This window comes from Ochotona princeps, chromosome 27 (genome assembly GCF_030435755.1).
Source record: "Ochotona princeps isolate mOchPri1 chromosome 27, mOchPri1.hap1, whole genome shotgun sequence".
In the NCBI taxonomy this organism is placed as follows: domain Eukaryota; kingdom Metazoa; phylum Chordata; class Mammalia; order Lagomorpha; family Ochotonidae; genus Ochotona; species Ochotona princeps.
The window spans coordinates 12267727-12291333 of record NC_080858.1 but is presented as its reverse complement, the minus strand read 5'-3'; the positions used below and the strand labels follow the sequence as shown (position 1 = coordinate 12291333).

Sequence of the window (23607 nt, the reverse complement as noted above, 5' to 3'; positions counted from 1 at the left end):
GCTTGGTGCCGACAAAAGAGGCATGTCCAACTGTTGATGGATGTGGTACATAACATAATGATGTCTGGGTAACGCACGTTGGTTATCAGCTGGAGGCTACAGTGACTGTGCGTGGACCATCCGTTGTGAATTCCACATTCCCATCCTCTTTCCGTCTCAGTGCTAAGGAATGCCCTTTATTCTAGCTGGCCCTGAGGACAGGTTTAAGGGCAACCATCTTATTCAGTCCACCTGAGCCTCATACTTTGGGAGACTCCTGAGAGGTTTTGTATCCCATATTCTGAAATCTATCACAGACTGCTGAGCTGCAGGAATGAGCTTTTCTCGGGATAGGCCTGTAGAGGTTCCACAAGGCACGGGCAGTAGTTAAGCAGCTGGCTCTTGCTTCTTTCACTAGTAATGTTGCCTGCTGTAGAGCGAAAAAAGAAGTTCTATTATTTTGTAGTTGATACACAAACTATCTTTACAACATCCATGGAAAATTAATATTGAAAATTACATTAATTTCAAAGCCTCATGCACCAGAATAAACTTAAGTTTTAGTTCCATTTTCCCACAGTCTTTTGGAAGTACCCTCATATAGGTCCAGGGCTTTTCCAAAACTTTGCTTAATCTCTGTTTTCCAGAAGCAGCGGCCAAGACGTAAACAAGATAGCGCTCTTCTTCCAAAATGGCATAGTGATTCAGATTAAAACATCACTAACTCCTTATCAGAAGCCTAAGCATCTGGTGTTTACTGCTCTTCAGCACCCTGCAAAACTCACTGTAATTCTGTCTTCAAACTATCCACATTTGAAGAAGCATGGCCAAGTCAAAAAGTGGCTGTGAGGAGCAGTGGGCCAGGGCAGAATGCTATCCTAGAAATGTGGATAACAATAGACAGAAAGGTAGAGATGAACTCACAATCAGATCTGAGCAGGAATTCATTAAAATACCTTTGTTGAAGTCATCTTTCAAAGATCAAGTAGGTAATAGGTAAAACATTACAGCATGAGGCTTATTTGTCACCATGTACTTCTGGTTGACGAAACATTTGGGAAAATGCAGCTTCATTTGCCTTACGGAGTGGAGATTTATGAGCTTTTTCTTTTCATTTGAATTTACAAATATGAAAGTTACAAAGTTTTTATTATGGGAAAAGTGTGTGTGTGTGTGTGTGTGTGTGTGTACACACCTATACCCACCACTAAAAGAGGCATCTCATTTAATGCTTTCTGTGTCTGTGTTCATGTATGCTGCAGCTGTTACTGAAGTAATATGTCTAGTCAAATCCCTTAGATACTTAAAAATAAGAACTCGAATACAGTCTAAAGCAATAGTAAGAAGGACATAGCTAGAAGAGACAGTTGCTTAAGTTATGTTACGACAGAATCTATCAACTTCATTTTATTGGATTTTTGAAAGGGGGAGACAAAGAGAACAGGTTAAATCTACCTGCCGTCCACAGTGAAGGGAAGTTCACGGAATTTAAGGCCAAGATGTCACACAGCCATCCACTTCTCACCCAACAGCTGGGAGGCTCCCTTCCTAAATGAGATAAAGCCTGTCTCCGTGCTCCTGGCTCTCCAGTGTCTTCCTGCCTTATTCAGGACAAGTCCTCCCGAGGTGGATGCGGCCCCAAAACTGTCCCCACCCCGATCCCCAACAGGCATTTAACTCCCTTCCTGATTCTCACAGAAGCACATACCACATCTTCAGCATATCCATAGCTGTCTCCACTGGTGATCTAAATAGTTAACACACTCCTTGGGATATACCCTTTCTCTGTGTCCCTGGAGCACAATGAAGCATCTTTTGTAAGGATTTGTATTTTCGTTTTTTTTTAACAGGTGTCCTACAGACTTTTTGAAGACATGGGCCTCTTTGAAGCCTTTAAAATTCCTGTTCGGGAATTTATGAATTATTTTCATGCTTTGGAGATTGGATATAGGGATATTCCTTGTAAGTATCCATGATTGGTGCTGGAGTACATGGAAGATCTGTGAATTTGCTGTGGATGATAAGATATTAGATCATGACCAGCCAGCAGAGAGTTGCACACACCAAGTAAGGATTAGGAGGTAAACTGATAGAATCCTGGCTCATGTCCATGTATATTAGAGCCGGGCCTCCGTAGCGGCTCATTTTTTCATCCTAAAAATTGGGCTCATAATGTCTGCTTCACAGAATTGTGAGGATTCAATGAGATAATGAGTTAGAGGATATTAGAATAGTGCTGGGTATATACCAAGCTCGAATTACCTAATAACTTAACTAATGTTTCTTTAATTATTGGCTACTTTTATCGTGTGACTTTGTGATCTCTGTAGAGTTATTCCATGAAATATTAAGTTTTCTCAATGTAAGCGAGATAAATTCAGTTGATATTAGGGGAACAGGAGTGTAGTAATCTGATTAGTAAAATAGAAGAGATATCTGAAAGTGGTTATGGAAAAATGAGAAACATTGTACAGTACACTTAAATATGAAAACCCGAAGAGAGGGTGCAAGCCAGCATTCAAAACTTGAGTATCATAGGATACAGCTTTTAGCCATGAATAATAATGAGATACTGGAAAATTGCACAGCATTTCATGTGATCATCAACACAGAGGAAGAGCTATCCTACGATAGTATAGCATCAAGAAACTAGAGTACATGCCCAGAGACCCAGTAAAAATTGGTACACTGAGGTAGTGTGTCTACAGCATAAATAAATGGAAAGAAAAATAATAAACCTGCTGTGTTAGCTGCAATGTCATGGAAGTATTTGTATCATGTTTTCATTTTTAAACTTTACATTGACTTTTATATACCTTGGACTTCAAGGCACCAGTTCTATTTGCAATTACAAAGAGCTGATGTTAAATTAAGAATGGGATTATAGAAAAAGATATTCCCAGAAAGGGATGCATAACTCTTTGACTTACTCCATTGTGATGACAATGAAAAGTTGATGAGTATGTGACAGACAGGAAAATGGAAGATTGAATCTGCAAATGAGTTTTTTTTTGGGGGGGGGGGTGGTTGGGGGCAGATACAGGACCAAAATGCAAAGGCAGAATGGTACAGTTGGAATAGCAGAGGGAAGAACGCGACAGCAGGGGCAGGTTGGGAAAGTTTGTCTGACAAGGCCACAACGGTTAGGGAAGAAAAATGAACAGTAGGGAGATTGAAAGAATCTCAAGATAAGCCTTGCTTTCTTAACAACGATTTTCCCAGGGCTCACCCTGGTGAGATGCCAGCGATTGACTTAGAGTGTCAGTGATTGCTCAAAGGTGAAAGAGTTACATAAATAAACCGTTACGGAAAGGAGGCCACTGAAAGCACCGGCAACAGACAGGCATGAGACTGAATTTCTAAATTTGTGTCGTATTTGCAAACAAATGAAGAATCTTCAAAAATTTCATAGAAAATTATCCAATGAAAAAAGACCTAGAAAAGCTTACACCCAAATACACCTCTTAATTTTGTTTTTCCATGAGTTTTTTGGTATCTCCTCTATATTTTAGCGATAGTATCAGGATGACTCGATTTAATTGAGTTCACTTAAACACTGTCCTCCAGAGTTCATTCTAAACTCTTCCCTGGGGAGTTTACCATCAAATCCTAGTGAACGATTATCAGCATTTAAGTAGTTTAAAATGTTTATCATGTTTGCAATGTCTTGATTACATTTTATATGTTAAAGTGACCAGATATGTTTTCATGAGTTCTTCATTGCATTGAAAAGGATTTGTCAGAGTCATCCTGGCTCTCTTGTAGAAGTCCTAAGCACATTCCGTACGGGGAATTTATTTACAACTTCTCACACACACAAAAAAAAAGCTTTAGCTTGGATAAGGTTGAATTGTGATTGCTTTTAAAATAACCATGCCACCTCTCTACTGGAGTTGCAAATTTAAACTAATATGGATAGTTATAGGAGCCATTTGTTTATCATTACTGTTAAGATGCACAAAACTACGCAACATGTCTACTTATTTTAACACTTGTTCCTAAAAGTTATGTTTCTGTTTACTCAACCAAAGTAAGATGAACACCTCCACTCAGACCAGCATTTTCTTCCTGAGTCCAATCGTTGCTATCTTCTGCTTTCCCAAGGGCCTAGTAAATTCTTCAGTATTATCCTTGCAACTCCACATGTAAGAGAATAGCACGTAATTAGAATTCATCGAGCATCTTGTTCTACAGCCAACAACTTATTTTACCTTCATTAATCTCAGGATTTGTATTTACTGTAAGCTTATCATAGATCTCAGGCACTTGGAAAGTCTATTCCATTTGTCATTCTCCGAATTGCACTGTTACTATTCTCATATTTTTAAAAAATGGAAATTAGACTTTTCAAGTTGATCTTTTATTTGTTTTGTTTAAAGATTTATGTTACTGTAATCGGAAATGCCAAGTTTCAAAGAAAGGAGAGAAGAGATCTTTAATCTACTGGTTTACCCTAGAAAGGGCTGAATGGCTGGAGTTAAGTTCAAAAGTCAAGAACCATGATCTTCTTCTGGGTCTCTCACAAGGAGTGCAAGAGCCCAAGGACTTGAGCCATCCCACTCCTTTCTCTGGGCCACAAACAGGGAGCTAGATTGGAAGTGGAGCAACTGGGAATTGAACAGGTTCTCAGATGGGATGCTGGCGCTTGCAGTCAGAGGTTGAACCTGCCAAATTGATCTCATTTTTCAGTGAATGAAATGAGCTTTTCTCCGAGAAAAGGCAACATTAATGCAAAATACAAGATCAATAGATACATAAATAAGTCTGTGCATATATTCTCATAGGTGAACTGTCTAGCAGAGGCTAGCATATTGGGGAAGTGAAGACAGATTGCATTAAGTTTCTCTATTCCCAAATAAAATGAGAACGCCTGTTGAAACTTAAATATACCTTGGCAATATGATCGTAGATGTCCCACTATTGTCAATACCTACAATGCCATGATAAACTTAAATAGAAGGATATTGGACTTGTGACTGTTGTTGGAGGACTGTACTGTTGTAATAATATGGGGGAAATGTTTAGGGGTTGGGGGAATGGAGAGGGAGGAATAGGAAGAGGAAGGGGAGTGGGGAATCCCTATACCTACAGAGTGTTTCGTGGAAATAATAACAGAAAAAAAAAAGGAAATGGGCTTTTGAGTAAGTTGCGTAAGAAACCATGAATTATAACTATCAGCAGAGACAAAAGTAAATCTCTCCCAAATCTGGATTCCAATATGATCGACTTTGTATTGGACACAGGTGCAGACATAAAGTAATTGTAGTCTTCTTGTGCATACACATCTGTAATTGTTATGGACTTAATGACCATGAGCTGTAACAGGAAAATAAACTGCAACCTTTTTTAAAAATTGCATAGAAAGACTATATAATGAGAACTCACCCATATTGCTGGTCAAAGTTGCACAAATTTGGTCATTTTCCCCATATCTTTGCAGGCTACAGGATATGTTTCTCAAACTTGCTCCAAGAACATCTCAAAGCCTTGTACTCACTCCCCTTGAATGACTTGTAGAGTATCTACCCGAAGTTGTCTGTGTCATCATTTACTGAGGGGCTCTCAGTATTTGCCAGAAATATATACATATAAAAAGACAAAACAGTACCATCCACCTTCGACTGCCTGGTACCCCCAGAACCATGATTTTTTTTTAATTTTACCCAAGGAGCAGATGTTTTGCTCATATTCATGTTATCATTCTTCTTCTGTTTGTCACTTCTCTTTATCTGTTGTTCAGCATAAACTAAGGAGGGAGACAGCATTATTGGAAATGCAAGTAGTTATGACATTCAGGATTAAGCATCCTATGCAGTGGAAGTTTATTATGAGTGGGACAGGTTATCAAGAAAACTCATGAATAATTTCACCAGGAAAAAGATGAGGTGAGCCAGCAGTGTGCTGGACATTAGATTATAGTTCAGAAGTTCATTTGCTGGGCAAACAATGACCTCCGTGCCATGACGACAACCTGACAACCTGAGGATTAAGGGACTTGGGTTTTCTGTTAGGTTTTACTCTTCTAACTGGTTTAGCTTTTATATTACTGTGCAGTAGTTGTTGTTGTTGCTACTTAGTTATTTCCAGATTAGAATGCGTTGATTCAAGAGTGTGATTGGTTTTGTCCTTGACTTGGTTTTGTTTTTGATCTACATATAAAACTTTTACCATCATATTTAATGCCATGCTTTTACATTAATTCACATGAATACTACTGTGTCATATTCACAGATTCTATCATTATGTCATTTGCCAAAATGAGGTTATGCAATAGACCATTGAGCTGATCTTACTGATGTGTGTCATGTCTCTTGTTTTATTCTGGTCCTCAGCATGGATTTTATATAAGGAGCATGAAGATGGGTACAGAAGGACTTAAAGAATTCCTTAAATGCATAGAGTTCATTTAAGCCCAGGATATATAATTTTCTGTTTCACCTGTTTTGTTGTATAATGCTTGTTGTCACTGTGAACATTACAGAGTTGTAGAAGTACTTGTCCTAGAAGCAATGGACCGACTTTTCAGTGAGTCTTTTAAAAATGTGAGGCCTGAACTGTTTGTCCAGTAGATGGCACTCTGAGTCCTTGGTCCCCAGAGTTCACAAATGGATGACTTCCTTCACATTAATTTCAGATCACAACAGAGTTCACGCCACTGACGTCTTGCATGCTGTTTGGTATCTTACAACGCAGCCCATTCCGGGCCTCTCCACTGTCGTCAGCGACCATGGATCAGCAAGTGACTCAGGTATGGAGTAAGCACATCCGTGCTCCCTTGTGAAGGAGGGAAACAAGGGTGTTTTAAGAAAGTGAGACAAGTGACATCAGTCTCATGCTATTTTTTTTTTAAGTTCCCATTGCTTTTACTTTTCTCAGATTCTGACAGTGGATTCACGCATGGACATATGGGATATGTATTCTCAAAAATGTATACTGTGCCTGATGACAGATACGGCTGCCTCTCTGGGAATATCCCTGCCTTGGAACTGATGGCTCTGTATGTGGCTGCAGCCATGCATGACTATGACCACCCGGGAAGAACGAACGCCTTCCTGGTCGCCACCAGTGCGCCTCAGGTAACTCTTCAAGTTTCAATTAGAAAAAATAATTCCTTTTTGAGATGCCACTGAAAAAAATTATTTAATAAATTTCATTTGGCATAGACACCAAGACAGCATTAGAGCAAGCCACATTTCACTGTAGAATGAACTCCTTAAAGGCTGTGCTGATTCAGAACAAATGCATGAATTGTCACAAGTTTTTAATGGCAGGTGTACAGTTGTACTGTCCATGGGGATCCTTTCTCAGTTTTCTCCTTGGGAAGAAAATGTACTTGAATTCATGGTTGTGACTTGCCTAGACAAGGAAAAAGGTGATTTATAAAAAAGTGAATTTATGAACGGATTAGAGAACCAAGTCTTTCTTGCACTTTTCAGCAAGGTTTCTCTGAAGAGAAATCCCATTCCTTTGAAGCATTTTTACTGCAACATACAATCCTTCTGGTGTATCTGTTGGTTTGAAAGAGCTAAATGAATTTGCTTCCATTTGAGGAAAATGTATTACCTAACATAAATCCCTAGGCAACTTTAAGTAGATTGATTTTAGTCCATGAGAGGTCCTCAGAAAGTTCATGAAACATGTAATACTGTGAAAAAAACCTATTTGGGGGGCCCATTGTGGTAGCCTAGTTAGTAAAGCCCTCACCTTTCATACGCTAGGATCCCACATGGGTGCTGGTTTATGTCCTGGCTACTCCACTTCCCTTCCAGCTCCCTGCTTGTGGCCTGGGAAAGCAGTGGAGGATGGCCCAGGGCCTTGGAACTCTGCAATGGTGTGGAAGACCCAGATCAGCTTAGCCCCGGCTGTTGTGGATGGATGATCTTGGTCACTCCTTCTCTCTGTAAATCTGACTTTCCAATAAAAATCAATGAATCTTTTAAGAAAGAAAAGAAGCAGACACCTATGCAGGGATTCCAGGCTATTGAAGCCCCCAAAGAAACATCTTTTAATTTTGTATCTCTAAGAATCTTTCCACGTACCCTTGTGTTTCTGTACATCTTGAGACCTCACTAACTGCCAAGACATTTCCATTTATAGAAATGAATTCCACTTCCTCTCAGTTGAGTAAGCTGGACCCAGGTCATTGAACATCCTGTGATTCTCTGTTCAGCTTGCTGCGAAATCTGCAGGGCAGCACGTCTCAGCGGGAACTGCTGGCAGTGCCCGAGGCCACAGAGAGGGTGAGGCCACAGTGTTCTTGGGTCACAAGAGCCACCAGACCACCTGGTGGGGAATCTGCATTTATTGTGAAGAAACTACAAATTTACATAGACAAGGAATGGGGAGGGCAGGAGGGCATCTCCGGACAGTCCTTCACCCAGCAGTGACAGTGGAATTGGGTGTAAGGCTGACACGTCACAGGTTGTGTTCCGTAGGCAGGGCTGGAAGCTGTGCCTCGGGTCATGGGCAGGTAAGCTGTGACAGCCGTGAGTCATGCCCACCAGCTAGCAGGCAGAGATCCAGGGGCAATCTCCCACAAGCATGTTCCCATATTTGCTCTTGTTTTGTTTTGTTTGGCCATTTTTGTTTCATCCCATTCCCATGTGCTTCCACAACCTCCCCTATGAACTGTTTAATAATTTCCTTCAATTCTATTTTCAACAAAAATCCCCAGTATATTTTTTGTCCAACTCACAGCCTCTCGTTTATACACCAGAAGTACATGCCAGAATTGTTTTCCCTACAGATAGGCAGCATACATCCCGCTAGCACGACTCACTTCCCTTCCCCTGTCTGCCTTTTTTCTAGGGATCAATGATTGGGTGCATTATCTTCCATGCTTGTTCTGGAACCTTTTTTATTTTGCTTTGTAGCCTGCCCTGGTCTCAGCCAGCTTGTATGCAGCTTCCTTTTTGTTATTGTTGTTGTTTCATTTTTTTTTAAACTCGGCTTCCTTTGCCATTAGAAAATTTCGAACAAGAAACAACTTAATGATACAAAGATTCTTCAAAAATTATTTTGTAAAGCGAAATAATTAAAACATAAATTTCCATGGAAGAGAGTTTTGAAATCTGTGCATAGATGTTTCATTGCACACGTATCTATGGACACCTTGAGGACTGTCCATGTAAAGAGATGCCAGAATTGTTTTTTGTTTGATTTGGTTTAGTTTGGTATTTTTTGCACCAAAATGTTATCCATTTTAATTTTCTGTGAATTTTTGGAAGTTTCCCATATGTTTCATATGGCTGATTATCAAGGGAAAATATTGATTTGGGGGCCTGTTGGGCACCCATTCCTATTTTATAGTCATTTGTGTTTATATAAGTCTTATGCTGGATTCAGAAAGTGGCAGTCATTTCTTTAGGAGTATTGATACATGTTTAAGTTCCTGTGTCTTGCAAAGAAACAGGGGAGATTGCTCTCTTTCTCCTTCCTTCTCTCTGTAAATTTGCCCTTTAAATAAAAATAAAATCTTTAAGTTATTTCAAAACCGTTGCACATGCTTATTTATTACTGTGATCTTTTTACCTTAAAAGTCGAACTTTCTCTTTTCTTTGTGCAGGCAGTGCTATATAACGATCGCTCGGTTTTGGAAAATCATCATGCAGCTGCTGCGTGGAATCTTTTCATGTCGCGGCCAGAATACAACTTCTTAGTTAACCTTGACCACGTGGAATTTAAGCACTTCCGTTTCCTTGTCATCGAAGCAATACTGGCGACTGACCTGAAGAAACACTTTGACTTCGTAGCCAAGTTTAACGCCAAGGTAATGAGATGCGTGCTGGTCTTCACTTTATGGTCAGAGTGGATGATAAAGCACCGAAGACGTAAACAAAACTCATTGTTGTCGACTTTCATCTGTCAAATGTGAAAGCAAAGCATAGCGAAGTATTTAGGCATAAGCAGACATAGAGGGGCTGAACTGGTTCTAGGTGTCTAAGCAAATGGAGTGCTGTTTATGATACATTTCATTCTACAAAGAAAAAAACGAATCCTAACTATTGCGGGTTTTTTGTTTGTTTTAGTTTTTTATCTGTATGGTACATTCATGTCAATTACCTAGCAGCAGTAAAGATGAAAAACTTGAAGCAAAATTTTATACTCCAAATGCATTAGTGTTAATTCAAGAACGCTTCCGATCTTTAGTATAAATTACTACAGCTGATATTAATTGCGAAGTGGTATTTATTGTCAGTTTCATAATTAATAATTAGTAAATTCAGCATTCATTATTTCACTTTCCTAAGTATTTTAATATTAATTTCTATAGCCAATAACATTACATAACTTAAAAGTTCTTCATTATTTGGTATTAGTTTTACATAGCAGCAAGATAGTAAGCATTCCTTCATTTCGTGTTCCCTGAGGCAAAAGCACGTTTTGAACTTTATCCCTCATACAGGTAAATGATGAAGTTGGAATAGATTGGACCAATGAAAACGATCGCCTACTGGTTTGTCAGATGTGTATAAAGTTGGCAGATATTAACGGACCAGCGAAATGTAAAGAATTGCACCTTCAGTGGACAGAAGGCATTGTTAATGAATTTTATGAACAGGTAACTAGCTAAACTTCAGTTTCTTGATCTGCACATGCAGCAAAACTTCCCAACCCTGTCAAAGTATGATCATGCTCTCTCATATTTATGGTTCCATTTCAAAAAAAAAAATTATTTGCCTGTTCGAAAGAGTTCTAGAGAGACACTGCGACAGATCTTTTAATCTGCTGGTTCATTGCCTGAGTGGCTGTAGTGTCTGGGATGAAGTGGGCCACAGTCAAGAGCCAGGACTTTTATTCAGATTTCTCATGAGGGTTGCAGGGAGCTGAGGGCTGAGGCCCTCCTCCACTGCTTTTCCCAGGCTGTAAGCAGGTTGCTTGACCAGAAGTAAAGTAGGCAGAACACGAACTGGCACCCATAGGAGATTCTGGCATGGCAGGCATCAGCTTAAGCCATTCTGCACAGCATTTGCCTTTGTTATTTCCTAAAAATAATGTTTCACATTATTCAGAATAGGATTCTTGTAGTATCAGTACGAAAATATTGAAAGGGAAAAAGAAAAAAATTTAGTTATAATAGTTCAACTCCTTAACCATAAACATTATTGACATCTTGGCATATTTCCTTTATTAAAGGTGCTAACTTCTAGTCTGTGCGCTAGCATCTTTTTACCAGAACAATCTGAAGCCTTTCAAATTAAGTACCTATTCTATAACATTTTACATATTAAACACAAAAGCATATACAAGCATTTCAGAAACCATGTGATTACAGAAGATACTGTTAAAACAAAATCCAAAAAAGAAAAAAGGTGAACACTTGAACTGCTCTATAAAGTTAATTTGAATTTGTTGAAAGCCAGTGCACAAAAGACAATGTAGCAAATCATTTATTTGTTCAGTGATTGTGTCTAGCGTTGCATAATGCAGCAATGTTCTCAGATAAGGGACAATAATGTGATAAGACATGTATAGTTAGGCATTAGATCTCTTGTATTTCACCTGGGAACCAAGCCAAAAACTTGGAGATTGCAAAAGTAGTCCACTTCAGCAAGGTTTAAAGAATCTTAAAATTTGGGTTTTTCTCAGCAGTCAAGTAAAGAAGGAGTTTTCACATGAATGCCTGGTATCTTACATCCCTACACATTTTAGGTGCCAGGTGAATGATGTTGGCTTTCCTTGTTTTTTAGGCTCCCCTTGTGTTTTACCTTCCTGGATAAACATCCATGCTACATCTCTTTCTCCAGGGTGATGAAGAGGCCAGCCTTGGTCTGCCCATTAGCCCCTTCATGGACCGCTCTGCCCCTCAGTTGGCCAATCTGCAGGAATCCTTCATCTCACACATTGTGGGTCCCTTGTGCCACTCCTATGACTCGGCAGGGCTGATGCCAGGAAAATGGGTGGAAGACAGTGATGAGTCGGGAGATACCGATGACCCAGAAGAGGAGGAGGAGGGGGAAGAAGAGGCAGATGCACCCAACGAGGAAGAAACCTGTGAAAATGAATCTCCAAGTAAGTTACTCAACCTACTCCCGTGTGTCTCCTGAGTGGCACTCTTGCTTAGGTTCACCATGCTTAGGTAAGTCTTACGCTTCACATAGATTGTCTGCTTTGAGTCCAGCTGTCATCTGTTGGGGTGGGCAACGGGTAACTCCCTTTCTCAAAAAATCATAATGGTAGAAATTACAGAAAGCGAAAGGAGGGGATGGAAAATATTGCAGAAAAAAATGAAAACTTTACGGAGAAGATAGCCAGGGACAGGAACGATGAAGTAAGACAGGAATTTTGAAGCAGACGAAACTTAAAAGATGTGAGAGAGCCATCTCTTTGGGGAGTTTTGTGGAAAGAGGATTCCAAGAAGAGAATGGAGTGTACGCCAAGGTCCTGGGTGATGAGCACTTGGAGAGCTGAACGGAACGAAACAAAGAAAAAAGGAGTGGGGAACCAGGGAAAAACAGGCGATGGACAGACGACACAAGTCCCGTGGGGTAGTTGGGTTACAGTAAGGTTTTTGGTATTTTCTAACCTAAGATGGGCTGTCCCCATTGGTACCAGGATGGAGAAGTTTTGGGGATGTATAACCTCGTTTGAAGCCCATACAGGTTTAAGAGCTAAAGAATTAGTCTGCTATAGAAGTATTGGATTCTGGGTCCCACCTGTAGTTGCTGTGGCAAGGAACGATCCAATGACTTTGTTGGCCAGCTGTTCCATGGTTACTGGACTGAACTCAGATTGAGCCAGTTGCAAAACTGGGTGTATTTGAGAGTTTGGTGAGTGAACCAGGGAGAAGTAGGAGGATCATTTAGGGGACTGTTGAAACTAACCAGCTAATACATGATTGACTTTGGACTCTGGTCATGGCAATAATGACAATGAGAAGCAATCATTTCCTATAATCATTATTTAATTGGAGTATGTCATGGTAGTCTAGTTCACAATTTTGAGTTGCAAAAACACCTACTCCTTTTATTTTTAAATTTCTGTCCTATTTTTCCCGTCATGAAAACATGAGGGACTAGTATGGTCAGCACCGTAACGTAGCATGTTAGGCCACCACATACAGTACTGGTATCCCGTAGGGGCACTGGTTTTAGTCTTGGCTGCTCCACTTCTTATGCTGCTCCCTGCTAATGCTAAGCAGCAGAAAATGGCTTACATAATTGGGCCCTTGCACCCAGCTTGCAGACGCAGAAAAAGCTCCTGCTGGCAGTGGCCTGGCCCAGGCTGGCATTTGTGGCCTTTTATGCAATGAACCCGTAAGGAAGATGTCTCTCTCTCTCTCTGCCTCTGCCTTTCAAATAAACAGCAAATCTGAAGAAAATATTAGGGGCTGACATCATTTTTATTAAGAAGCTGTGATGTTTGCTGTGGCATTGTGCAAATCTTGCTCCTGTGTTTATGAGAACAGAGCATGTGAGTTTTGTCTAACTCCACGACAAAGTACAGCCTGAATACTTTTGAAAACCTGGAACAAAAATATTAGCCATGAAGCCTATTCTTGCAATTTGCTACCACTTTTCTCCTGGTTAAGCTAATGCATTTCAGTCATCTAATAAGATTGTCTAGCCTGTATCGATCCGTTTTGCCCGCACCTAAGCCCCTCGTTGTAAGCTTTCATAATCAGAGATAAAGAATCATTGCCAACTACAGACTTATAAAATAGAATTTTACAAGTGTGGCTTTGGATCTTGTCTTTGCCGATGTTCTGTTCATTTTTGTACAGAAATGGTAGAGGGGAAATCAGAAGCTGTTTCCTTCAGTGTCCTGTTGTCAGAGTAGTTATAGCTGAGTTCTCTGCTTATTTTAAAGGTCTTCCAGTAGGAATGTTGCACTGATATTTGCAGTCAGAGCTAGCAGCCAAGACATGCCATCTGTGCAGTACTTATTCATTGGTTTGTTTAATTAGTGTGTGTGCTTTATCTCTTTTTACTGTCTCCATTTCAAACAGCAGTGTAGTTAGCATTATCGCTAAAGGCAGGACATTCTACTGCTGCATGGTGTTAAAAGGTGTTGTTTTCAGCCCAAGCTCTCTGTAACTTTTGCTTCCATGGACCCCTGACTGCTGTTTGAATTCAAGTACACTGAAAACAGAGACGTACAATCCAAGCATGAGGAATGGAAGGACCAAAGCAAGGAGATTTAGTAGACTTACATTGCCAACCTAAGCTGCTGCAGCAAATGCTGTCATTTGCATTCTAAATGCCTCCTCTGATATTCCCATGGCTTGTTTATTATTTTTACCAAGTTCACCAAAGTACAGATTAGAATTCCTGTTTGTTAATGGCTTGTGAAAGTGAAGTGAACATCTTATGTTAAAATTTTAAGTTATCATCCACAGTGTTTTGATACCACAGCTTTGGAAATACTATCTGTGACTTAGTTCTTTACAGCCGAGAGAATGATAAATGCTGGACAATGCATTATTCAACATTGTCCCGGTGGAGTAGTGGAAGCTTAGACATGGAAAGGGAATTGAAGTTCATCTGCTTCAGCTGCCTCACCATATGCAAGATTAAAGTCTCAGACATTTAACATCCCAAGATTATAGAATCAGAGAGCAAGCTCTGATTTCCAATTTTTAAGTCCATTATTTCTGGCTCCTAGTGATTTAAATTTGAGACTTTGTATCAGTGAATATGAATGTCTTGATTTAACCCAAAACTTACATTCCAGGAAAAAAAACTGCATTCAGTATACACTGATAACTTCTGCAGTTTGTACAACTTGGAGGTCTCCCAGGAAACACAGAATAAAATGTTTCAGTATGGTATCCTGGGAGAAGAAGGCTTTTACTCCACATCATAATTAATTCTGAAAGATTCCTACAGCGAGCTAAGAGGTTTCTAATGAAGTACTAAGCTGCATTTAGAATTGGAGCAATGAAAGGCTCTTTGTTCTCATTTCAAAAGGTTCCAGTGCTGAACAATTTGGTTGCTGATGCAGGCATGCTTTAGGCCACCTGCAGACTCTAATCTACGCAAATTTATTTGGTACAAACTTTCTTCTACGTCACCTTATTCAGTATAATCCCAGAGAGGTTTGTTGCTAAAGTTTAAAGGCATCGGTAAGAGAACAGCTGCTCTGATGGGGGCTGCGCTAAAAAGAAAAAGAGAAAAATTAAGCTTTTGTTACCCTCTTTCCTATGAATGTGCTGCAGTGAATGTGGATGACTATAAAATGGAGCAGTCACCTTGAGCAGTGGCGTGTTTCCCATCACTGCGACTCACATCTGTCCCTCAGCCAACAGTCATCTGTCACTCTGTGGCTTAAAAGGAAAGGGAATATGAAATGCAGGGTTGTTTTTCTTTATTCCCACAAGGCAGAAAATAAAAAGCATTATCCAAACCATCTTTAAAGTTGTCTGTGAGTTGAGCTGATTAGCAAAAAGACATAAGATGATATATTCCAATGGTCTATTGTGAAAAGTCTTGCGAGCCTGGATGTAATAGAAGTAACACCAAGATACAAGTGGTGCATCTGAAGAGTTATTTTCACCTTCATCCTCCTCCCTTGCTTTTGAAAACTGCATGCTATTTCAAAACACAAGTCAGGTCCTAGATGATGTGGATCCATTTGACACTGAATTCTTATCAGTAAACAGATCAGTAGTCTAACATCGTGGGTTTCTTTTTTAAGGAAAGAAAGCTTTCAAAAGGAGGAAAATCTACTGCCAAATAACTCAGCACCTACTGCAGAATCACAAGATGTGGAAGAAAGTCATTGAAGATGAACAGCGATTGGCGGGCATAGAAAATCAGTCTGTGGAGCAGACCCTTCCACAGCCATCCTCAGAAAAGATCCAGGCTATTGAGGAAGAAGAGGAAGAAAAGGGGAAACCGAGAGCGGAGGAAATCCCAGCCCCACAGCCCAACCAGTGACAATGGATAGATGAGTTGTGTTCCCAAACACATTGACTTGCCACAGACTCTTTTCAAGCCAGCATAACACTTAGACACAACACTGTAGAAATATGAGATGATGGTTAAATGGCTCTTGCATTTGAGGACTCTGTGTGTTTTCTGTGTTGTTTTTATGGTGAGGTACATTGTTTAAAACACTTGCTCAAGGAAGCTTTCACATTGCAACACCAGCTTCTAAGGATATTTTTAAAGAAGGAAATATATACATCTGCCTGTGCGTGTGTGTGTGTGTACACAAGCTCCCACGTAGACACACATAAGAAAAATACACTTTCGTGCACACAGACACATGCACACACTACACTGAAAGCCAGGATTGCTGGCTCCACAACACAGTAACATTCATATTTATATAGTGGTCACTGTGATATATTAAATCATAGAAGAAAACCTGTCACAAAGGAAATGGGGCAGCCTAGCAAGGAAGCAGTGCAACCAACGTAACCTACCAGCTAAGCAGCTCTTGCTCTTAACACTGAGGGCTGAAAGTTCCAGAGCGTTATTTGAATTGAGGTACATCGTGCCAACACTGTACGTGTGCATGGGCAGGAGAGAGTCTTAAGATTTCAGTCGTTCAGAGGGAAACTGTAGCAGTTGACTTAGTACTATGTGAACAAATGGAAGGTGTTCCCTCTGGAAGGTCTTTGGGAGACAACCATTCCAAATGGACTCCTTGAGCTCCAAAACAGGTCCCACCTGCAGATGGCAGGCATCCATGGGCTTTGCGTTTGGTACTACTGCTCTCTACCACTTAGAGGCGCCCTGAGACTGGCTTCATACTTGGGCAACTTGAGGCTCTTTCCAGTGGATATCAGATCAGCACCCCTGAGAAGGGAATGGGCATTCCTCATGCACAGATAAGTAGAGGGGACCTGGAGTCAGGTCTTTGAATCCAGTTAAAATTTTGCAATGGATGCTAGAGAAGGCCTTGGGAATGATGCCTCACAGTGAACTCTTGGCATCAGCTTAATTTACAGCAAAATACGTGGTAGAAAAAACAGGCCAAGGGAGTATGGATTTTTAGCTAGGGATGAAAGTCTCAACCAAGCGTTTTGATGTTGTTGGAAGGAAAGCCCAGTCCTGGATACTTGATGGAAACTGGCTTTGTGGGTGTGTGTGGAGGTCCTGGTGACCACTTTGCAGTATTCTCCATGCTGTGTGATGGAGTGGCCTCTCTCTCTAGACTGGTTCATTTTCTTTTGACAGGGAAAGTTAGAAGGGGATTGTGTAGGGATGGGGCTGTTGATGAAAGGTTTTTTTTTTTTTTTTTGGTTGGTTATCTACATTGTTTATGCTGTGAGCCAAACCTCTATTTAAAAAGTTGATATTCACTTTCAATATTTTATTTCATATTATTATATATGTCATGAATAGTTATCTTGATGTAAATATAAAGATTTTTTTCTGTAGATAGCAATTCTTTTTTTAAATGGGGGGGACATTTTTATAAAGTTATATTTTAATCACGATTTTTCTACATTGTAGCTGTCCCCAAGCTGAGTAAGAGAGCAGTGATTCATTTGCATGGAAGTCTGTGGACAGCTGCTAGCTACCTATTCTAATTTAATGGATAATTTGGTAGGTTTTCTCCCCATGAAATGAGGATGCTGCAAGAAATGTTTTTTGTTTGTTTTTGTGCCCACTAACATGTTCTGCTAACTGAATCAAGTTTGAGTCCATGTCTACCAGCAAAGGACTTTCTTACCCAATGCCCAAGGTTTTTGTTTTTGTTTTTTGTTTTTGTAGTTGGTGTTCATAGCTTTTCAATGTTTTTCTTCCTTTTGGTTCTAACTCTGCCCATAATTATAAATATACATCATCCAAACATGTAAACCTGATGCGCATATGTACTTGTACTTCCTCTGGAGTCCTAGCAAGGAAAGTTGATGTTAAAAGTGCTATTGTGTCTCATGAATGGATATTGTATTCTTCCTGTTGGAAGTGTAATTTTTATGTAAGTTTCCAATGAAGAGGATGAAATGGAAAAGAATGGATTCAAAGCATATTTTATAAGAAGAAAAATTAAAATAGATCAACTAAATGCAGTTTCTTCCTAAATAATTGAGATATTTTTCAGCATATTTCTGAGTTAACTCCAGGTCTTCATTATTTAGAATTTATTGTGTTACTTCCATTTGCTTTGTACCGTCTGTAGATCTCTGTAAAAAATGACTGTAAGTCAAATGTATTTCCCCAGTGAATTCAACTGTTCTCTTGTGAGTAGGAAAAAAAAAGTATTTATACCTCTTAGATCTAAATACTTCCTAAAACCAGTCTTGCTCCCCTCCCCAAATGCTTTGTGGCTCTAAATAGAAATTGAGGGCAGTGGTAGCTGTGGTGCGGGTGCAATGGCAGGACCATTGTGAATTGATAACCACAGACTGGGTGTTTTGTTTAAAGCTGGGTGGCCAGCACAGGGGCAAGGATAAGCTGCCACAGTGCAAGTCTCAGACAACTGCCAGATTGTTCTTTTTGCTTTAAGGTACATGAAATAGTAGAATTATTAGTGGACAAGGCCGTTGGAATCTCTTCATCACATAGTAGTGTCTGTCCATCCAGGCTACTTGGTAGTTTTCTGTTCTTCGAATGATTCCTTTTATTATCGCTAGATGTCAGTTGACAGTTGAAGAGAGTTGGAGGTCTGACCTGGATCTCAAGGGATGCCTACGGACTTGGGTGTTTGATGCTAGTGATGTTTCCCTCTTTGGTGATAGCAGTATTACTGTGTTCACTTCCAACCCCAAAGCTTGTTTTCCTGTGGTGCCAATGTATTTGTTGCAATTTACTACGTTTTTATATGAGCCACATATAGGTGCCCTTAGATAAACTCAGGTCTTTTAAATGAAGGAGTCTCTAGCCCACTTGGGAAAAGGACACTTGTATAGAAAAGCATAAAGTGAATGAAGGGAAGGTTGGAACCGGTTACTTGGAAGCCAAGCTTGCTGTCTGTGAGGTAAAAGGCCAGCTATGTTCTGAGTGTTGTCAGTGTCGTTTTCAGGATACTAATAGAATGTCTTTTCTGTGACTGGGGATCACCTGTAGAACACTTTTGGTGAAAACACTGTCTGCTTTTTTCTGAACTATAAAATTGTTTTCTGTGCCATTTATTTAAGACCTGGTTTTTCTCTCAACAAAACATAAAGGCAGTACCTCTGTACTTTCTTCATCTGATGAGTAAAGTTGTTTCCCCATAGTGTGTTTAAGAAAGCATCCAGCAACCAGAACGTCAAGTTCTGTGTGTTCTATCGCAGTGTAATTCCAGAGCGAATCCTGCCAATCACAGTCCAGGAAGATCGAGGGGAAGGAATTCATTGTGCTGACGACTGTTGTGAGATGTATGCAGGCTGCTAAGTTGGCATTTCTCGGTGTCCCCTTTCTGTCTTCCCCAGAGAACTTCCTCTGATGGTAAAAGCTGTGCAGAAGGCATGAGACTCAGGCCTGTTCTTTGTTTAAATGATGGAGAAATATAAATTATTTTCTAAATAATAAAAAGTATGAACATTATCATTGTGAATAAAGTCTAAAGTTTGAAGTGATTGCTTTATGAAAGTGAAGTACTTGCGTGAACAATTCCAGAAGTGAATAATCCACAATCGTTTACAGTCTACTTCAGAGGTATTCTTGGTGCTTCCCCATCAGGGTAGCACCCCACCTTCCCATCCTCATAATTTATAAAATTTCTAACATATGTATGTAAACGACAGGAGGGTTCCAGTGTCCTTTTCTTCCATCCAAACTCTGATGACCATTTAAAGCCTCTGCAGACTGATATGTCATTTGCAAATAAACTGCCTTCCCAAAGTGAAAGAAGATCTGATAAATCAAGAGTTCTCTGGACTTTCATAGTCTACAGTAAATCAAGATCCTTCTTATTCTAAAAATTCTCAGTAATATGTGTGCAAAAAATAGCAGCACGTTTTTGTGCTTGCTAGCTCTACTTTGAATAATTGAAGGTTATAGCATCTGTGTCCTTTAAAGCTTCACTCAATGCTTTTCATTCATCCCCTCTTAGCAAGCCAAGAAAATACTTTGTGACCATTATTCCCACTCATTTATTCCTCTTGTGACTTCCCCTTGCAATAAAACATGAATTTGCTGAGATTCAGTCCATTTTTAAAATTTGCTCATGAAACTAGTTATCCACTTAAGTAAGAATTTCAAAATTAAATTATTCCTAATCAATAAAAAATACATTAGTTTTAAGCCTTACATTTATATCCTCTCTTTTGGGTTACTCTAGACAATACTCAAATTATTATTGGAAATTTATGTGGGGAAGCATTGAACTAGATGCATGAAGCTCGCCAGGCTTAAACTATAATCAAGATAACTTGAGTTATGCATAAATCTTCATTTCTCATCATTGTCAGAAGGAGAGCATATTTTTTTTCAGCCTTTATTATTTGCTACAGATGTTAGGTAATTTGTACTGTTGCCTAACATATTGCATTTGTCAAGAATAATGCAAACTTTATCTTCACTAATGGTGCTTTATTACCATACCCGAATTGATTTTTGTTCACGCAACATGTAATTCTGACAGCAGGTTAACAACAGTGAGAAAAATCATTGAGAATGTTTTCTTGTTTGGTAAATACATTTGAAGACACAAAACTGAAGGATAAGGCTTCATTTCCTTGGTGGAAATCAATATTAATCTGTTGATAGAAAATACTGGTTCGGTGGAGATGGTTTCGATTGTGCTGATCTTCTATCAGTAACTCTGCTGTGTTTGAGATGGTAGAGATAGACCCAGACGTAGTTGAAAAAGAAACTTGGCTTTGGCATTTGCTTAAAGCCCTAAGAACATTTTCAATTTCCTGTCTAAAGGCAGCTGATCCTTCTCTGTGCCATGTTTTGAAGGTTGATTTCTTTGATAGACTTTGGGATCTTCGGCTAGCTGCTTCCCAGGAGAGCTGTGTGATACGCAGACGAAAAGCCATGCCTTCTCCTTAGAGGTCAGAGGTGTTGAATGGGACCATACCCAGATGGGTTTCCCCACTGTTGCAGATCAAGAAATTCCTTAATAATGTGAATAATTCAATCAAAAACTTTTAGGAGTGATGGTAAATCATCCTATGTAAGTACTATCAGTGATATTTAAATTAGATTGGTTTTCTTTCACCAAATCTGCTTTTAAAGTGTTCAGTTATTCAGTTAAATTGAAACTCAGAAAATAATACTCCTTCATGCTGGGATGCTGAATATTGAAAATGCAAATGAAATTTAATTATAACAGAAAATGGAATTTAATTACTTTTCTGACATCCTCATTCCTGGGGGAAAAGATATTTTTGGAGTATGTATGATCAATTGAAATTTAATTTATTCTGTAAAATTTGCTTTAGATATTCAAATTCTGGCCTGAGTTCTTGTAAGTGATTCCTAAACAAAAACAACAACAACAAAATGCTATCTTGCAATTTACCATGGTTTCGGTTGAAAAACAACTTATCAATATAAATTATGTTTTATTTAATTTAAACACAGTTAAAAACCCAAATATTTCACTGCTAAGGAAAATTAAACTCTATTAATCTTAACTTTCACATAAGTCACACCTACTCTGTTCACCTGCTCTGGATGTAATCAAATGGTAGATAATAATTTGAAATTCATTTTTATGAATGTAATGAAAAATGCCCTAAGTCTTAATTAAGTATTCAATATCATTGAGAGATTGATAAAAGTACCTTTTTCACATGCAGCCAAAACTGTATCAGGGAATTCTCCCTTTTCTCTTTGAAGAAAGTAACCCCCCTTCTGACATACACACACACACACACACAAACTGAAACTCAAGGTAAGGAAAGGGAAAATAACTAAATATTCTTCTCTCATATTAAGGAGAGACAATGCCTGCACTTCCATTTCTAGTCCACCACTTCCAGTTTTGAGACAGATAGTACTAAGAAGGAGAAAAAGCAAGCTGGGCTTGGGAGTGAGCACGCAGGAAACTTAAAGGGACATCCAAGGACATCTGCCATTTTTGCTTTAAGCTGATTTATTAGCTACTCAGGAGTAGAAATTATTTCATTGATCCATATTTCACCTCTGACTTTATGTACTATCATGTTTCTGAATGTGAATGAGCCCTTTGAGCTTGGAAACTGCTGCTTGAACGCTTGCTAAAGAGGATTTTTTTTTTTTTTTTTTACTTCTAGTACTTTCTCTCCCAATATACTAGCAAGATACTCAGATATTTAATGTGAAACCAAAACTGTTTAAAAATTTTTTGTGTATACAACTTGTTCATTTCCCCAATGACCTCTTTTAATAATTCCCTACGATTATTTTCATGACTCTAATAATTCAGATATTTTATTTTAGCTATTTATGAGCATAATCCAATACTATACTGTTACTATCTAAATAATAACATATCTACGTATTACCTGCTACTAGGGTTTTAATGGCTTGACTCTTACTATACATTTGTCCATTAGTTTAAAAAAATTTGCTAATGTGTTTGTACTCTGTAAAATAATTGCATGGGATTTTTGGCATTTTTGGTGATTTTTTTTCCTGAGTGTCACTTGGTATTTAATATATTCTCACGAAAGAATTCATACCGTTTTTGTTTCTACTGAGACAATTTGTTAGGTAACAAGCACTGGAAATAAGTATCACTGATCCCAGATATACTCTGATATTTCTTCTAGAAATTTTTATTATGAAAATCACAAAATGAATATCGGTGCTTTTATATATTCTGGGGCTATCAATGCAAACTAAACAAATGACAATCCACTTGGCTTGCTGTAAGCTATTAGCATCTGCAACTGAAAGTATTTTGATTTGAATCCAGAATGTTTATGAGTTTGCTTGGTTTGATTAATTTGATTTGGGTCCTGGATTGAAAAATATGTTCTAATTCCTGATACAGTAATTGTGCTTATCTATTATTTACAGTTCCCAACAAGTTCTATTTGGCATGTTCCAATTCTTTGGGGCTGAAGGATATTTGTAAATTGAAGTACTGGGTAATTTATGTTCCTAAAAAGCAATATATTCCAATAACTGCCAACCAAAGTGATACTATTGGGGATGCCATTTGTATATGCTGATATTAACAAGATATTTCTCACTGCACTCAACAAACCTGAATATGCGCATTACTAACTTTGCCAAATTTTCAGCTTTTAGAAACAACAGTAAAGCCTTGGAACTTAAATGATCATTTTGAAATCAAATAGCATTTTTGTCCTTTCACTTGTATCTTGCACTTAATATATGTAGCAATATTTACCATCATCCCATCACAACTATTTAAGTGACTTGGTTAATGGCTGATGTTTTGTATAAAGTAGGATCTGTACAGAAAAGTACATTAGATAAATTGTATTTATTTTTATTATTTTATAGCTTAGACACTATATTGATGCTCCCTTTTTGCCAGAATTACTGGAAGTGCCTCTTGGTTTTATATATATAAATACTTATATATATTAATATTACCATAAATATATACTCAAAATTATTGAAACTGTGTTAGAGATGATCAATGTGGTTGTTATAATGTGACTATATTGTATAATATAAAAATAATTCTGTGGTATCATGTTTGATGTAGTTATTTGTGCCACCCCAGTCCTCCTGGCTCTGGAAGGCATCTTTTCCCTCCCATACCTGCATTCAATGACTTGACACTCCAGCTTCTCACTGATGAGCTATCCCTTGGGAGCCTACATTCCCCTGGTTGCATCAC

General features: G+C 38.8%; 1 protein-coding gene across 1 annotated transcript in view; it reads left to right on the top strand.

The window, feature by feature from the left end:
* PDE3A (phosphodiesterase 3A) overlaps positions 1 to 15975 on the top strand; it is a 244735-nt gene extending 228760 nt beyond the window's left edge. The window contains exons 10-16 of the mRNA XM_058655656.1: positions 1830 to 1941; positions 6614 to 6727; positions 6856 to 7055; positions 9545 to 9748; positions 10385 to 10540; positions 11727 to 11991; positions 15616 to 15975. Coding sequence (XP_058511639.1) covers positions 1830 to 1941; positions 6614 to 6727; positions 6856 to 7055; positions 9545 to 9748; positions 10385 to 10540; positions 11727 to 11991; positions 15616 to 15857 — 1293 coding nt within the window. The 3' untranslated portion in view covers positions 15858 to 15975. The remainder of the gene's footprint in view (positions 1 to 1829; positions 1942 to 6613; positions 6728 to 6855; positions 7056 to 9544; positions 9749 to 10384; positions 10541 to 11726; positions 11992 to 15615) is intronic.
* Positions 15976 to 23607: the final 7632 nt, after the last annotated feature.